Source organism: Thalassophryne amazonica, chromosome 11 (genome assembly GCF_902500255.1).
Source record: "Thalassophryne amazonica chromosome 11, fThaAma1.1, whole genome shotgun sequence".
NCBI classification, from domain to species: domain Eukaryota; kingdom Metazoa; phylum Chordata; class Actinopteri; order Batrachoidiformes; family Batrachoididae; genus Thalassophryne; species Thalassophryne amazonica.
In genome coordinates, this window is record NC_047113.1 from 76,012,360 (window position 1) to 76,031,508 (window position 19,149).

At 45.4% G+C, this 19,149-nt stretch overlaps 1 protein-coding gene across 1 annotated transcript in view; it reads left to right on the forward strand.

The window, feature by feature from the left end:
* The window catches only part of LOC117520869 (polycomb group RING finger protein 3), a 115,047-nt gene that overhangs the window by 60,854 nt on the left and 35,044 nt on the right, over positions 1–19,149 (forward strand). The window contains exon 4 of the mRNA XM_034182201.1: positions 14,547–14,643. Coding sequence (XP_034038092.1) covers positions 14,547–14,643 — 97 coding nt within the window. The remainder of the gene's footprint in view (positions 1–14,546; positions 14,644–19,149) is intronic.

Genomic DNA, 19,149 nt, shown 5'->3' on the forward strand with positions numbered 1-19,149 from the left:
GACTTTTGGAGGCATCATTAAACCTTCGTCCATCTTTGTTGATGCAACTGGCACATCGTCAGAATTATTAAACTTGAAAAATTTGAACAAATACCAACGACAACCTCAATTCATCCGTATTTCATTTTACTTTTGTTCTTGACTGTTTCTTATCGTTTGCTTAGTTTTTGTAATGTCAACGTTTCATTTGACTTTCGTCCAACTTTGTTCAACCTCCCAAGTCTGTCGTATTGAACGAAGGGTGACGATATCTAACTAAAGCTTAGACGAGCTGAAGGAAACATCGCTAATGAATCGTTCATGTTTGGGACAAAAAGACAATGTTTTCTTACAGAAACAATAGTGTTAAGAATGTTTTATCAACAGCTTTAACTATTATGCACATTTCAGCCGTTTGTGGCTGTTGTTGTGAAGTCAAACAAAATCTGTCACCTGTTAAAACCAACAAAATCCTGCATCTGCAATTGCTGCAGACATGAGGACATGGTTGACTGCGCTCTGTTTTATATCCGCTTTTGGTCACGTCATCAAGAATGTTTCATTTTGATTTTGTTTAAAGCGTTGAAGTCAAGGTCTTTGTTTTTCTTTCGTTTGTTTCGTTCCTTTATTGCTCTTGATTCGCAGGCTTTTTGTGATGGGAAAGGTGCAGGATCTTTTGTATACCTTTTCTTGTCAGTTTGTGACTTTTTTTCTTCGTCCAGCTATTGCCGTGTGACCAGGCCCTAAACAACACTCAGTTTTTCAATTGTCATTGTGTTGGTAAGCGCCAAAAGTGAAAAAATTTAACTTTTGAGGGGTGGTGGCCAAGTGGTTAATGCGCAAAAGGTTCCGGGTTCAAATCCCACCCCTGCCACATTTCTCCATGTAATGTGGAGTTGCGTCAGGAAGGGCATCCGGCGTAAAACCTGTGCCAATTCAACATGCAGATCCACCTTGGATTTGCTGTGGCGACCCCGAGTGCAAACAAGGGAGCAGCCGAAGGGACTTACATGGCAAGTACTGTTGCAGTGCACAGCCGGGGGTGGTAGAATTTTTCAATCAACCCCTGATTAAAAAACAATGGAACATCTGGTTTTATGTCTGCCACTACAGTCGACATGTGAACGCAACATAATATTGAATGAATTAGAAGGACTTTAACAGAGGTTGCTGCACAGACATATCTGGTGATGCTGAAACCTTTGCTGGAGATCAGAGGTCAAAGTCTTTAAGTCCTGGTGCTTCTTGTTTTACAGTATTATGAGACTTGGATGCTAACCATTGACCTCAGCCAGTGGCTGGACGTGTCTTAATACTAGATCTCTTTGGAGGCTCGTGGGTATCACTGGAATGTCTTTGTGACAAATGAATGGTTACTTAGGGAGTTTCACTTGCATTGTGGGGGAAAATCTGCTCCCTGATTTTGGCTATTTATCTGGGTGTTTAGTTTAGTTTTAGTTTGTTTATTCCAAGTCAACATAATATATACACAATAATATAAACAATATAAACAAATAGTACAGTTTTATGTACACACTAGACACTGTTCATAAAAAAGAAAAAAGAAAATAAAGACAAAAAAAGGCATAAATGAATTAACATAACACAAACAGAATCAACTTGGAAAGGAGTGGGATGAAGACAAGCTTATTGACTCCCACCCCCAATTCCATCCTCAATTAAATTAAATTACTTAAATTACATGGTTGCCATCAGTTTGAGTTTAATATTTCATATATAAAGCATATAAATAATACAATTATACAACCCCTGGCAATAATTATGGAATCACTGGCCTCGGAGGATGTTCATTCAGTTGTTTAATTTTGTAGAAAAAAAAGCAGATCACAGACATGATGTTGTGAAAGTGTAGGTACACGGACCCACAACAGGGGGCGCAATGAACGGACAATGGAGAAAGGTGAATAACAAGTTTTACTGTTGTGAAAAGAGCACAACCAATACAACAATTAATAATTTGGAGTTTGAAGCCGAAATCTGCTGGTGTCGTGTGGGCAGGCTCGAAGGTAGGAGGCGTCCGTCCTAGTCGAACCGGAACCACCCAGATTTCCTCTGCCACCGAACCCCAGAAGTACTGGAACCGCCAAGTCCCGAATTCCCAGGTGGCCACTGCCTCCGCTCGTCGGATCCGGTACTGCTGGCGGGAAAGAGCACAAACACACAGGTATGGATGCGACAGCACCCAGTAGACGGAGAGGGGAGAAGCCGCCTCCACCTCTTGTTACAATGAAGCAGGAAAGGTGAGTACTTATCCAAGCAAGTAGCTTTCTGTAGTCAGCTGTCCTGAAAAGGTTTACCAAGGTTTATCAGAGTCTTCAATATGAGCTTGCAGAGAAGGTTACCTTAATCTCAAGGCGATATCTCGGCACTGAGGTGGAGACGCTGTCCTGCTGATATACCTCCGTCCTGAGTGCAGTCAGCTGTGTCCAGTAATGGGTGACAGCTGTCACCCTGGCAGCCCTCGTCGGCGGCAGCGCCCTCTGGTGCCTGGAGCCCGCACTCCAGGCAGGGCGCCCTCTGGTGGTGGTGGGCCAGCAGTACCTCCTCTTCAGCGGCCCACACAACAGGACCCCCCCCTCAACGGGCGCCTCCTGGCGCACGACCGGGCTTGTCCGGATGGCGTCGGTAGAAGTCGGCCAGGAGGGCCGGGTCCAGGATGAAGCCCTTCTTCACCCAGGAGCGCTCCTCGGGGCCGTACCCCTCCCAGTCCACCAGGTACTGAAAACCCCGGCCCATTCGACGGACATCGAGGAGCCGGCGCACGGTCCAAGCCGGTTCCCCGTCGATGATCCGGGCAGGAGGTGGTGCCGGACCCGGGGTGCAGAGGGGTGAGGTGTGATGGGGTTTTATCCGGGAGACGTGAAACACTGGGTGAATCCGCAGTGAGGCCGGAAGCTGAAGCCTCACTGCGGCGGGATTGATGACTTTGAGGACTTTGAAGGGACCGATGTATCGTTCTTGGAGCTTGGGGGAGTCCACTTGAAGGGGAATGTCCTTGGTGGACAACCACACTTCCTGCCCAGGACGATACGTGGGGGCCGGGGCCCGCCGCCGGTCTGCATGTTTCTTCGCCCTCGTCCGGGCCTTCAACAAAGCAGAGCGGGCAGCACGCCACACCCGACGGCACTTCCGTAGGTGGGCCTGGACCGAGGGCACACCGACCTCTCCCTCGACCACCGGAAACAAGGGGGGCTGATACCCCAAGCACACCTCAAACGGGGAGAGGCCGGTGGCTGATGACACTTGGCTGTTGTGGGCGTACTCGATCCAGGCCAGGTGGGTACTCCAGGCCGTCGGGTGCGCGGCTGTCACACAGCGTAGTGTCTGCTCCAATTCTTGGTTGGCCCGCTCTGCTTGCCCGTTGGTCTGGGGGTGGTACCCGGACGAAAGGCTGACCGAGGCCCCCAGTTCCCGGCAGAAGCTCCTCCAGACATGTGAGGTGAACTGGGGACCGCGATCGGAGACGATGTCTGATGGTATGCCATGCAGACGGACGACGTGGTGGACCAGGAGGTCCGCTGTCTCCTGGGCCGTAGGGAGCTTCGGGAGGGCCACGAAGTGGGCCGCCTTGGAGAAACGGTCCACTATCGTGAAGACGACGGTGTTTCCCTGGGACGGCGGGAGACCCGTGACGAAGTCCAGGCCGATGTGGGACCAGGGGCGATGAGGCACGGGCAACGGCTGTAGCTGCCCTGAGGTCTTCCTGTGATCGGCCTTGCCCCTGGCGCAGGTGGTACAGGCCTGGACGTAGTCCCGGACGTCGGTCTCCAGGGATGCCCACCAGAAGCGTTGCCGGACGACTGCCACGGTCCTTCGCACCCCTGGGTGACAGGAGAGCTTAGAACCGTGACAGAAGTCCAGGACTGCAGCTCTAGCCTCTGGTGGGACGTATAGTCTGTTTTTTGGTCCGTTTCCGGGGTCCGGGACACGGGTCAGGGCCTCCCGGACGGTCTTCTCCACGTCCCAGGTGAGGGCGGCCACGATAGCGGACTCCGGGATGATGGGATCCGGGGGATCCGACGGTTCCGTTTTGACCTCATCTTCGTGCACCCGGGACAATGCATCCGATCTCTGATTCTTGGTCCCGGGACGGTAGGTAATCCGGAAGTCAAAACGGCCAAAGAACAGTGACCAGCGGGCTTGCCTGGGGTTCAGACGCTTGGCGGTTCTGATGTACTCCAGGTTCCGATGGTCAGTGAAAACCGTGAATGGCACGGCTGTTCCCTCCAACAGATGTCTCCACTCTTCGAGGGCCTCTTTCACAGCAAGGAGTTCCCGATTGCCGACGTCATAATTCCGTTCAGCGGGGGTCAACCTGCGAGAAAAATAGGCACATGGGTGAAGGACCTTATCGGTCTTCCCGCTCTGGGAGAGCACCGCTCCTATCCCTGAGTCCGAGGCATCCACTTCAACCACTAACTGGCGGCTAGGATCGGGCTGCACCAGAACTGGTGCAGACGAGAAGCGCCGTTTCAACTCCTTGAACGCGGCCTCGCACCGGTCCGACCAGGTGAAGGGAACTTTTGGAGAGGTCAGGGCTGTCAGGGGGCTAACTACCTGACTGTAGCCCTTAATGAACCTCCTATAAAAATTAGCAAAACCGAGGAACTGTTGCAGCTTCCTACGGCTTGTAGGTTGGGGCCAATCTCTCACCGCCGCAACCTTGGCCGGGTCCGGGGCGACGGAGTTAGAGGAGATGATGAACCCCAGGAAGGACAAAGAAGTGCGGTGGAACTCACACTTCTCGCCCTTCACAAACAGGCGGTTCTCCAACAACCGCTGCAGGACCTGACGGACATGCCGGACATGAGTCTCAGGATCCGGGGAAAAGATGAGTATATCATCCAGATACACGAAGACGAACCGGTGCAGGAAGTCCCGCAGGACATCGTTTACCAATGCTTGGAAGGTCGCGGGAGCGTTAGTGAGACCAAACGGCATGACCAGGTACTCAAAATGGCCCAACGGGGTGTTAAATGCCGTCTTCCATTCGTCTCCCTTCCGGATCCGAACCAAATGATAGGCATTCCTAAGATCAAGTTTGGTGAAGATATTGGCTCCATGCAAGGGGGTGAACACCGAATCCAACAGGGGCAACGGGTATCGATTGCGAACCGTGATTTCGTTCAACCCCCTATAATCAATGCATGGACGAAGCCCGCCATCCTTTTTACCCACAAAAAAGAAACCAGCACCCATCGGAGAGGTGGAATTCCGGATCAACCCGGCAGCTAATGAGTCCCGGATGTAGGTCTCCATTGATTCGCGCTCCGGCCGTGAGAGGTTGTACAGCCTACTGGACGGGAACTCACTGCCTGGAACCAAATCAATGGCACAATCGTATGGGCGGTGAGGAGGAAGCGTGAGAGCCAGATCCTTGCTGAACACATCAGCGAGGTCATGGTACTCCGCTGGCACCGCCTTCAGATTGGGCGGGACTCGGACCTCCTCCTTAGCTTGGGAGCCGGGAGGAACCGAGGAACCGAGACACTCCCGATGGCAGGTTTCGCTCCACTGAACCACCACCCCGGACGGCCAATCAATCCGGGGATTGTGCTTGAGCATCCATGGAAATCCTAAAACCACACGGGAGGTGGCCTGAGTCACGAAGAACTCGATCACCTCCCGGTGGTTGCCTGACACCACCAGAGTTACTGGAGGTGTCTTGTGTGTGATTGGTGGGAGTAGGGAGCCATCTAGTGCTCGAACCTGCACAGGCGAGGTAAGAGCCACCAGAGGGAGCCCTATCTCCCTGGCCCATCTACTGTCTAGCAGATTCCCCTCAGAGCCCGTGTCCACCAGTGCTGGGGCCTTCAGGGTTGAATCCTCAAACAGGATCGTGACTGGGAGTCGTGTAGCAATGTGGGTATGTCCCACGTGAATGTTTTGGCCCACCCCTGACCCAGTCTCTAAGGGCGGGCGTTTGGCGTTTGACCGCTCGGGGCAGTCTCTCACATGGTGCTCTATTGAACCACAAACAAGACACGCTCCGTGGGTCCATCTCCTTTGTGCATCTGGTGCCCTAAATGTTGCCCTACTCGTGTCCCTAGCTTCGTCAGTAGGGGGAGCTGTGACCCCACGGAGCGCAGGAACAGAGGAGCGTGGGGAGGGCGCAGCTCGATCGGACCCGGAAGGGAGAGGGACGACGCGTGCCTGGCCACGCCCTTCGCCTCGTTCCCGGCGGCGTTCTTCTAACCGGTTGTCGAGTCGTATAACTAGATCGATGAGCCCATCTAAATCCCGCGGTTCGTCCTTAGCCACCAGGTGCTCTTTTAGGACCAGAGACAGTCCGTTTACAAAGGCAGCGCGGAGGGCAGTGCTATTCCAGCCGGATCTCGCCGCCGCGATGCGGAAGGCGACTGCATAGGCAGCTGCGCTCCGACGCCCCTGTCGTATGGACAGTAGTGCGGTTGAAGCGGACTCGCCTCTGTTGGGATGATCGAACACCGTTCTGAGCTCCCGTACAAACCCATCGTATGAATGAAGGAGCCGTGAGTTCTGCTCCCAGAGCGCTGTAGCCCAAGCGCGTGCCTCCCCGCGAAGCAGGTTTATGACATAAGCTACTTTGCTAGCGTCAGTTGCGTACATCACGGGACGCTGTGCGAAGACGAGCGAACATTGCATCAAAAAATCCGCGCACGTCTCCACACAGCCTCCGTACGGTTCTGGAGGGCTTATGTATGCTTCTGGGGACGGAGGAAGGGACCGTTGAACGACCAGTGGAACGTCACTCTCACGCGCAGGGTCCTCGGGAGGGAGAGCCGCAGCGGCGCCCTGTTCTTCCATTGGCCGTTCAACAGCCGGTTGACGCCCCTCGGGATCCATGACGCTGGCCGAGATATCCTGTTGTGAAAGTGTAGGTACACGGACCCACAACAGGGGGCGCAATGAACGGACAATGGAGAAAGGTGAATAACAAGTTTTACTGTTGTGAAAAGAGCACAACCAATACAACAATTAATAATTTGGAGTTTGAAGCCGAAATCTGCTGGTGTCGTGTGGGCAGGCTCGAAGGTAGGAGGCGTCCGTCCTAGTCGAACCGGAACCACCCAGATTTCCTCTGCCACCGAACCCCAGAAGTACTGGAACCGCCAAGTCCCGAATTCCCAGGTGGCCACTGCCTCCGCTCGTCGGATCCGGTACTGCTGGCGGGAAAGAGCACAAACACACAGGTATGGATGCGACAGCACCCAGTAGACGGAGAGGGGAGAAGCCGCCTCCACCTCTTGTTACAATGAAGCAGGAAAGGTGAGTACTTATCCAAGCAAGTAGCTTTCTGTAGTCAGCTGTCCTGAAAAGGTTTACCAAGGTTTATCAGAGTCTTCAATATGAGCTTGCAGAGAAGGTTACCTTAATCTCAAGGCGATATCTCGGCACTGAGGTGGAGACGCTGTCCTGCTGATATACCTCCGTCCTGAGTGCAGTCAGCTGTGTCCAGTAATGGGTGACAGCTGTCACCCTGGCAGCCCTCGTCGGCGGCAGCGCCCTCTGGTGCCTGGAGCCCGCACTCCAGGCAGGGCGCCCTCTGGTGGTGGTGGGCCAGCAGTACCTCCTCTTCAGCGCCCCACACAACACATGACACAAAACTAAAGTCATTTCAAATGGCAACTTTCTGGCTTTAAGAAACACTATAAGAAATCAGGAAAAATAATTGTGGCAGTCAGTAATGGTTACTTTTTTAGACCAAGCAGAGGGAAAAAAATGGAATAAATTATGGAATCACCCTGTAAATTCTCATCCCCAAAACTAACACCTGCATCAAATCAGATCTGCTCGTTAGTCTGCATCTATAAAGGAGTGATCACACCTTGGAGAGCTGTTGCACCAAGTGGACTGACATGAATCATGGCTCCAACACAAGAGATGTCAATTGAAACAAAGGAGAGGATTATCAAACTCTTAAAAGAGGGTAAATCATCACGCAATGTTGCAAAAGATGTTGGTTGTTCACAGTCAGCTGTGTCTAAACTCTGGACCAAATACAAACAACATGGGAAGGTTGTTAAAGGCAAACATACTGGTAGACCAAGGAAGACATCAAAGCGTCAAGACAGAAAACTTAAAGCAATGTGTCTCAAAAATCGAAAATGCACAACAAAACAAATGAACGAATGGGAGGAAACTGGAGTCAACGTCTGTGACCGAATTGTAACAAACCGCCTAAAGGAAATGGGATTTACATACAGAAAAGCTAAACGAAAGCCATCATTAACACCTAAACAGAAGAAAACAAGGTTACAATGGGCTAAGGAAAAGCAATCGTGGACTGTGGATGACTGGATGAAAGTCATATTCAGTGATGAATCTCGAATCTGCATTGGGCAAGGTGATGATGCTGGAACTTTTGTTTGGTGCTGTTCCAATGAGATTTATAAAGATGACTGCCTGAAGAGAACATGTAAATTTCCACAGTCATTGATGATATGGGGCTGCATGTCAGGTAAAGGCACTGGGGAGATGGCTGTCATTACATCATCAATAAATGCACAAGTTTACGTTGATATTTTGGACACTTTTCTTATCCCATCAATTGAAAGGATGTTTGGGGATGATGAAATCATTTTTCAAGATGATAATGCATCTTGCCATAGAACGAAAACTGTGAAAACCTTCCTTGCAAAAAGACACATAGGGTCAATGTCATGGCCTGCAAATAGTCTGGATCTTAATCCAATTGAAAATCTTTGGAGGAAGTTAAAGAAAATGGTCCATGACAAGGCTCCAACCTGCAAAGCTGATCTGGCAACAGCAATCAGAGAAAGTTGGAGCCAGCTTGATGAAGAGTACTGTTTGTCACTCATTAAGTCCATGCCTCAGAGACTGCAAGCTGTTATAAAAGCCAGAGGTGGTGCAACAAAATACTAGTGATGTGTTGGAGCGTTCTTTTGTTTTTTATGATTCCATAATTTTTTCCTCAGAATTGAGTGATTTCATATTTTTTCCCTCTGCTTGGTCTAAAAAAGTAACCGTTACTGACTGCCACAATTTTTTTTCCTGATTTCTTATAGTGTTTCTTAAAGCCAGAAAGTTGCCATTTGAAATGACTTTAGTTTTGTGTCATGTCTGTGATCTGCTTTTTTTCTACAAAATTAAACAACTGAATGAACATCCTGCGAGGCCGGTGATTCCATAATTTTTGCCAGGGGTTGTATATGTATGTGAACATACACCCACACACACATACATACGAACACACACATACATACACATACACCCATACATATATATATATATATATATATATACATACACACACACACACATATATATACATACACACATGTGCATACACATATAAATATAAACGTAACATGTAAATGTAACATAATACAGTACCATAGTAATATAATATAACACACAACAGAGGACCAGACAAGACACACAAGGAATACATATCGTTTATTTATTATGATGATTATTATTGCTGTTGTTGTTTACCCTGCTTAGTTTGAGGCGCTTGAGATGAGTGCATTAAGACCACAGGTCCTTGGTGAGGACCTGTTAAAATATGAGGTCGTATGAGGTGCAATTAAAACCACAGGTCTTTGGTGAGGACCTGCTAAAGCATGGGGTCGTATGAGGTGCAATTAAAACCACAGGTCCTTGGTGAGGACCTGCTAAAGCATGGGGTTGTATGAGGTGCATTATGAGGTCGTATGAGGTGCAATTAAAAACACAGGACTTTGGTGAGGACCTGCTAAAGCATGGAGTCATATGAGGTGCAATTAGAAAATACAGGACCTTAGTGAGGTAATATCCTGAGGTTATCCCAAGACGTTACTACCCACTGGAAGCGCAAATTTCTCTGCATGTCTGTCTCAATGTGCCGAAAAAGTGCTGATGTCCACTTCTTCTGCAATTTCTGTGGTAGTCAGACGATGTCCCGGATCAACACAGCGTTCAGTTTGGAAATGAACGGCACATTCCACTGTTACAGGAGTTTTTGTCATGGAAAGAGGAGTGGAGAAATTCGCGCGTCGGGACGGAGCTGCATGGCGCAAAGCAACGCCGTGATGAAGCCTCACAGGACATGTTCTGGCATGTCCAGCTCATCCACAATTTCTCGGATAGTCACATGACTGAAAAGCCACCGAAAGCTGTCTGAAAGCCATCTGAAAGCCGTCCTGTGAGACCAACACGGAGGTGCTTTTGTCCCGCGCCATGAGCGGCTCCGTGGCACATCCCTCCGCTTCTCTTTCCATGACAAAAACTCCTGTAACAGTGGAATGTACCGAAAAAGTGCTGATGTCCACGTCTTCTGCCATTTCTGTGGAAGTCAGACGACGTCCCGGATCAACAAAGCCTTCACTTTGGAAATGATCTGGTTGTTTCAGCGGGGTTTCAGCCTATCGATCGGCGCTCGGAGTGCGCCGCGCTCTCAGCCGCTGTGGGTGGTTTTAAACCGGCTGGAACACTCCTTTATCTGTGTAATCCCCATAAAATCGTCCCTGAAAGCCATCTGAATTTTCCGAATGGTGTCCACCTGGCGGTCTGTCACAGTTTCTGGAAATATTTGATGCAGCAAAGCTCCAAATCCTTCAGACATTTTATTCGCAATAAAAATCCGACAAGAGGGGTGGACCACTGCTCACACAAAGCCTGCTCACAGGCGAATGACGCAACCGACAGGCGTGAAAAAACTCACGCATGCGCACGAAGGTTCAAGCTTGGCTGATGCAATGATTCAAATCCATATGGTTTATGCAAAAAATAAAAAGGTCGGATAGTTTTATAACAGACCTCGTATATATATATATATATATATATATATATATATATATATATATATATATATATATATATATATATGGTTCTAGTTAGCGCAAGCTTGCGTTACGGCACGTTATGCTATAATTTTGGACCGTTACGCTTATTTTGGACCATTAAGATTTTCAATACAGCGTCTGTAATCAACCGTTTCTGCAGCGCGACTCCAGTTTGAAGCGTGAATCGAAGCAGTGCTTCGATTCAGTGGCTCGTGGCTCTTTGATTCACTGCTCTTCAGAAGCGGTAAGTCATTAAAATATCATGAGTCACTTTTGTGTGGATTAATGTCACTAACTGGGACTCTTGTCTTGTTGCAGTCGAGAAACGAGAATCGTCCTTCGTTCCATTGTCACAGCTTCAAACGCTGCGCAAGTCCGCTTGGAATTAATAACTTCAAAACGAATTGCTGCTTTAAATAAAATGACACCTCTTACAAACACTGCAATACAGACAATAAACTACAATCGACTAAAACGTTTTTTCCTCCCAAAATGAGACGTCCTGCGTTCTTTATAAACCTGACCTGCAGTGCAGCTGCAAGAGCTCAGCTCATAGGTATGGAAAGACATTCATGCCATTAATAATGCCTGAAAGGAAATGCTTTTGACAAAAACTAACAGATTTTATTTCTGTTTATGGCCATCAAGGATGCACCATGTAGAGTTTATTATGTCCAGAGTTTAAGGATCTAGTAACCAGTTTCATATTTATTTACTTTAAGACTCAATAAAATGTTGTTCAGTTTCAATTTAATCAACAAAAGCCATCTCAAGGTGCCTCACACAGAACAGTTCAACATAAAAAAAAAAAAAAAAAAAAAATTCAAATACCTAATTAAAAACAGAAGTAAAAGAATAAAACATAAAATAAAAATTACTCATAAGAAAGAGAATAAAAATAAGTTTTAAGTCTTGACTTAAAAACGTCCACAGACTCTGACTGCCTCACTGAGGGCCATGTACTGGCTAACCCAGAATGAGATTGCCCACTCAACAAACTTCCCCAGCCTTCTGGACATGATGAAGGGACTTGGGCTGTCATACCTGGCTTTTCCCCTTTGGGTACCCCTAGAATGGCCAATTTTTAGCTTGAATTTTCAAAAGCTTCCCTCCTTCCGCATCATCCCCCTCGCTCCCTCGACATTACCACTACGCTAAAATTTTATCCTAGCTACAACCCTGTATATACGAGGTCTGTCCAAAAAGTATCAGACCTTTTTATTTTTTTCAAAAACCGTATGGATTTGAATCATGTGTGCTTGTATGAGCCAACCTTGAACCTTCATGCGCATGCGTGATTTTTTTCACGCCCGTCGGTTGCATCATTCGCCTGTCAGCAGGCTTTGTGTGAGCATTGGTCCTCCCCTCTCGTTGGATTTTCATTGCGAGGTGGAATGATTTGGAGCTTTGCTGCATCAAATTTTTCCAGAAATTGTGAGAGACAGCCAGGTGGAAACCATTCGGAAGATTCAGACGGCTTTCGGTGACGATCCTATGGGCATCACACAGATTAAGGAGTGTTACAACCGGTTTAAAGACAGTGCACAATGGCAGAGGGTGCGCAGTGCTCCGAGCAGCCATCGACAAGCTGAAACGACCAGATCATTTCCAAGGTGAACGCTGTGTTGATCCGGGACGTCGTCTGACTACCAGAGAAATTGCAGAAAAGGTGGACATCAGCACTTTTTCGGCACATTCCACTGTTACAGGAGATTTTGTAATGAAAGACGTGCGGAAGTTGGAAGTCTCACAGGACATGTTGTGACATGTCCAGCTCTTACACAATTCCTCAGATACTCACTCGACTGAAAAGCCACTGAAAGCCGTTTAAATCTTCCAAATGGTTTCCACCTGGCTGTCTCTCACAGTTTCTGGAAAAATTTGATTCAGCGCTGCTCCAATCGTTCAGACATTTTCCTCGCAATGAAAATCCAACGAGGGGGGAGGACCAGTGCTCACTCAAAGCCTACTCACAGGCGAATGACGCAACCGACAGGCGTGAAAAATCTCACGCATGCACACGAAGGTTCAAGGTTGGCTCATGCAAGCACACGTGATTCAAATCCATAAGGTTTTTGAAAAAAATAAAAAGGTCTGATACTTTTTGGACAGACCTCGTATATGTGTAATGAAGAATAACTGTTAAAAAAATGATGTCAAACAGTTACAGGGGGCTCAGATAGCCCACGGGGTGCTCCAGATTTGAGGCTGTCATTAATCGGGACAAGGACCAAAATGCAGAGAACCACAGCAAAGGACAGTTTGAACAGATGTTAGTGTTCACAATAAAATAAGCTTAGCAACAGCAGTTAACGTGACAGAAAGGAAAGTTGGTCCGCTGGTCAGGTGGTCAGAAATCAATAGGAAACTCTCCTTAGCTTCTCTGAGGAGAAAACTTACAGAACAGTAATTCAGAGCCAGGTCAAGTTCAGGAACCAGATTTCATTAATTTTCAATAATTTCATTAGCTGCTCAAAATGCAAGGGCAGCAAACGGGATCTGAAATGCTGGCAAGAGTCTATGACATGGAATTCAAAACATTGGAACCAGACAAAAAGAAAACATAATGGGCAAAAACAGTGGTTCAGAATGATGGCAAAAGTCAGTAAATACTGTCACCTAGAATGCTAAAGAGCAGGGCAGAACCTAATAGAATCTGGCAACAAGTAGGTATTCTCACAGAGAGTGTAAAGGAGTAATTAAACCCAGAAGGCCACAGAATGCGGAGATCAACAACCCAAAAGTCCAAACTAACATGGAGAGTTTGTCAAAATAAGAGCACTAATGAGAACATACCAATATAACGTAGACTATAGACATACAGGAACACAGGACCGGAAACAAAAAAATTGAGACATAACAGAGGCATTAAACAGTATTATCAGTTAGTGTACCTTTACCTCAACAGATGGTCTCCGGTTTGAGGCCACCAGTGCTTCATTCTTCACGAACATCTGGAGTAGTGTCAGAAATGGCATCCAGAGAAAACCTTTGTCAAATCTGCTTGCAGATCAATACCCGATCTGATATTGCAACCCTGAGCAGTATGGGAGAAGCCAATGATGTTTCTGTCATTTTTTTTTTTTTTTTATTGACAGATTGCAGTTGTATTCACTTTCACACTTTGGGGCCTTTGGGATTTTGGAGCGCTAATGAGCATTGGCTTGGTGTTTGCCTCGACCAAACCCTCAGCTTTAAGTCTCAGTATCAGAATAGAACCAAACAGCAGCCACTTATTTTAGGGTTGTCTTCACACTGGAGCACTTTAGTTCAGTGGAGACTGTGGTGAGATTAGCCACTCAGTGCCGGTCGTTTGAGCAGACTTGGAAACTGAAATCTCATTTCGGGTTCGGAACAAAGCAACTGTACCGAGAACATTTTCAACAAAGTAGACGGGCTCCCATCCCGCAAGAATCTGATGCTGCATAGCAAGCTTCAGGCAAAAATGAAAAGCTTACCGGCGAGTGGATGAAGCGTTAAACCATCTACCGTCAAGGACTCTGTTCTGTATCCATGGTAACACACATGTTCATTGGAGGGGTTTATTTGTCCGGATACAATACCAAGCTTTAAAACAGCTGTTTTATTATATCAAGCCCCCATTAAAGTCTGATTTAGAACTAGAAACCAATCGGTGTTTAACAGCACATACCGGGAACAATAATATTGTATAAAATAATTGACCTTGTGTTAATATTTATAATGTATTCGGTTCTTTTGATTCCATGTTGTTGGTCTGAGGTTTTAATTTCTAAAAGTCTCCTCTGTGTTTCCGTCCAGTCTGTAGAAGCTGTCTAGTGAAATACCTGGAAGAAAACAACACGTGTCCCACGTGTAGGATTGTTATTCATCAGAGCCATCCACTGCAGTACATTGGGTGAGTGAGCGGAGCGCCGCAGACCGTCACTCGCATACACTCACCACGGCAACAGTGACTTACAGTCTCTCAGTCCTCCTCTGTCTTTCGCCACCAAGAGCAGATTGCTTTTTAAGAAACCTCCCAGCATCCACGTGCACACACATGTTGCCAGTATTCCATCAGTGCACAGGGAGTTGCACACTTACTGCCTCTGGTGCCATGGCAGCGCGGTGGCGATAAACAGTATACTTCCAAGGAGCACAGTGCGTCTGGCCTCTTAGATTTTTATTTCCACTTTTGTGCAGGTAAAAAGCCTCTGAGGCACTTTGTCTGCTCTGCTGAGAGTGATCTCCAGTTGAGTTTGTTTTTATGAGAACTAATGCAAAACCTTATTCACTGACTGCTTCATAGCATAGCAGTTATAGACCAGGGTAATTTTGTAGGCTTGTCGCATGGTGGACATTTATTAAATAAAGAAAAATACACCAGAGATCTGGGAAGGGTCTAAAAGAAAGTGTTGTCCAAATCAGATTTTCTAATCTATAACCTGCCAGTATACTGGATTCATAATATAGTGTGCCTCACGTGGTCGTTTGCGAGAGGCACTTGCGGTGTTAACTCAGTCTGGTCTCTGATGTCTGTTTCATGCCAGATGCATTGTGTGGCTATGCTGTTGCAGCACTGCCACAGCCAAGTAAAGTCAAATATGGAACCGAATATGGTGCTTCTTCACCTCACAGTGATACTCCTCATCTGAGCCTCAGATGAGTAGTATCAAGTCACAATTCATTTGAGCCAAAGACATTCCAGTTGTACCCAAGGATCCTGCCAGTCATCTGACAGCACCACCCTAAGAGTACATGTCAAGTTGCAGGTGTTATAATATGAAAGTTTAAAAAGTGTATATGGGCTTCCCATCTGTGCCAAGAGCTTACACACCACCTGCATGAGAGGAACGTCCCAGATGTGTCTCAAGGGTCACAACTGATTCTCATGAGTTGCAGAGGTGTCAGAGAGTGGATGTGCTACATATGGATATAACATTGAACTGATTCACAGTTGATAATGGGTGTGATGTACGTGCGGATAATGGGTGTGATGTATATCCACGTACATCATATCCATCTTTAAAAACCTCCACTGGCTCCCTGTTAGGTTCAGGAGTGAATATAAGATCTGTCTCCTGACCTATCAGTGTGTCTATGGCAGTGCTCCAGTGTACCTTAAAGATCTGATCAGTCCTTACAGTCCATCACATCATCTTCGCTCTGCTGACAGTCACCAACTGCAGTTTTCAAAGGCCAAACTCTGCACTATGGGAGATGGGGCCTTCCAGACGGCTGCACCCCGACTGTGGAATACTCTTCCTTACCATCTAAGACTGCCACAGTCAGCTGAAACTTTTAAAAAACACTTAAAGACATGCTTGTTCTTAAAAGCTTTTTCTTAATTGTTTTTTTCCCCCATTCTACTGTGTTTTATTGTATTTTTATGGTAGTGCCTTGAGATTTGCTTGCCAAATGTAAGGCGCCTTATAAATAAAATGTATTATTATGATTATTATTATTATTATTATTATTATCATTGTTATTATTATTATTATTATTATTATTATATTCATTGTGGGATTTATCAAGAAAAGTTATTATTTTGAAAGTTGTCAAAATAATTTGCTGGAATTGTAGGTGTGATTTGATTACACTTGCTGCACACAGTAAACACATAGCAGCAATGTGGTATATCACCCACTTTCAGGTTAACGATATCACCATCTTCCCATGATTGTCTGTATATTTTGGCTTCTCTCTACCAACTGACAGTCTTTCTATGCAGACACAGTTTTTGAGCTTCATTGTGCCGGGGTGAGTCCTGTGTGAGGAACTGTGTTGTCCTTGCCCCCTCCATGTGTTCCTGCTTTAATGTCTGATTAATGCGACAGACAAGCCAAATGTGGACCAGTAATTTAGTCCTTACTGTCTAAACTGTGCTGTCTGCAGAGTCATTGTAGAGAATGTTCCATTTCAAACACATTAGCTTCTAAAAAATGGGATTCAATGGGAAAATGCCTCAGATAACAGATAAATTCCCGTCTACTCACCAAGAAGAGCTGTGAAAGAAAACAAAGGTGCTGTCACAGATGTCAGACAGAATTGTCCTCCCACTTCTTTTACCATGATTGTTTTAGGTTTTTGTGTAAGTAGTTTAACCTTTATTTAGAATTACTTATTAGGGTGGTCCATAAAAATGGTCAAAATTTCTTTTTCAAAAAACTTCGTCTCACCCTCTAAATTTGTTGTACCTAACATAAAAACACATCATGTACAATTTCATAAAACTCTAATAATTTTTACTGGTAGCACACAGCCCTTAAAGATTTTGCTCGCAATAACTTTGTCATATAGTATGGTCATTTCCAGATATTTCCAAATTATTTCTGTCAGTTTAATATTGATATGTCAGGACAGAAATTATGGCAATACATTGGAAAATCAAATCTTTTCATATCCCATAAAATAGTTAACACTAAAACATGAATTGTGAGATGCAGTTCTTCTCGTACATGTATCATGCTCCTACAATACCTACATACTGGGGTAGCGAAGATTTTGTAACAATCAAACATTGCATTTTCATTTTATTGATGAAATACTGTTTCATTATTGATAAATTTAAATAAGTCTATGCTTTATATATATTTCCACATATATTTTGATCTAGCTCCAAACAATAATATTCTTTATGCCTTGCAGTACTTAATATTCAAAAATGTATGAATCAGCACAAGAACCAATTATACAGCTGTGTAACATAAGAGAACATCCTTTACATGATAATGATATTTAAGTTGCTTGCATCATGACCAAGACTTGCTGCCGTTTCAGTCAGAATATAGGTGGCACTTCTGTCTGTTGTTTTGGTCCTATCCAATGCTGCTGCAAGTCCTGGTGTTACAACAGCTTTAATTTTACTGGCTTTTTGTGGCACTGGCATAACAAATTCTTCATCTGGACTTTCTGTGTTCTCTTCACTCTGGCTGGAGACAGTGTCAGGTAGTGAGACATTAGATGGTCCAGGCTCCTCCAGTTTCTCTTTGTATTTTGCTTCTGCAGCTTTCCTTTTTTCTGCTCTTTGTTCTTTGGCAGTTTGTATTTTATCTATGCCTGTCATGCATCCTCTACCTTTCTCTCACTGAGCAAGTAGGAACTGTCTGTCATCTTCAAACTTTATCATTGTTAGGACATCCTGATGTGCCATGTCAAACAAGTCCTCCCAAGATTCACAAAACACTGTTTCATCTTTCTTCTGCTTGTCTGTATTGCGATTCTTGGTCTTTTTCACTGTTTTCCATTTTCCGAACACCTTTTCTAACTTTGTGATCAGATGCTGCTTTGCCCTCAGTGGGATTCTAGCTCTCTCCCAAAAAGGAATTGCCATGTCTATAGAGGTCACAGCAGCATCATGGACAGTTTTCTTCAAATCAGTGTGTTTGAAGAAAAATACCTTGAGTATTTGCCCATTTGAGGGCAATTTGTTTCCCTTTATTTCAGTCAGTGGAAACAATAAGGTATACAAATGTTCTACTTCTAGTAGCTGACATGTTTTACTGAAGTTTCCAATTAATGGTTAAGCATGTTAAGTCAGCAAGTGTCTCTTTTTACATTTATCTCATGTTAGATTCATCATCACCAAAGATCTGAAAGAAAAGAAGCTGTGAATTGAAGCAAAAGTTTCAGCTTGTAGCCTAAAATAACATTTTTGAAAGTATGTTGTTTGTGAGAAATATTTAAACCCAGATATAGTTTTAAATTGAATATAAAATTATACTTTAGTTACACTCAGGTGGTTAACTTCTATCCTCTTTATAAGTGATGTGATTAGATACTGGATAATGGATAACCTATTGCACGGGCACTCGGGCAGCGATAATTGATATATTTACAACCTTCAGCTATGATGTGCTACCTCTAAATATTAATGTATGACAAAAATATTTGGCAGGCTTTCTTTTTTCCCAAAGCATCATAAAATGAAGGGGTGAGAGTAATGAATTTCCAACTTTTATTTTTTTGAACCACCCTATTACTTATAATAGAAAGTATTGTCACATCGTCTGTCAGATCTATGCACAGTGTTTCCTGTGCAGCCAGAGAAGGTCTAGGAATTGCTTGACTGTGGGCACCCGTCTGTCTGGTTGATGTGTACACAATATCTCAACAAAGACATTGGCTTTGTTCAGCCTGCCAGTCCACATCGAATTTATTGCATATCTGGTTCAAATCTGAACTCACTGATTGGCTGACCACATTTTATATAGCAAGTGACTAGATCCGATCTGTGTGTCAGTGTGGCAATCTGTATTTTCCATCTTATCTGCACCAGTTGCTGTAATAATGGTATAGCACCCAATAGAGCATAAAGGAACATATAAATCCCAACACAACATTCCCATCAGTTGCACACCTTTTTTTAGCAACAAGAAAAATCTGAAGCCTTCTGCTCTTTATTTTTCTTCACAATTTTGCA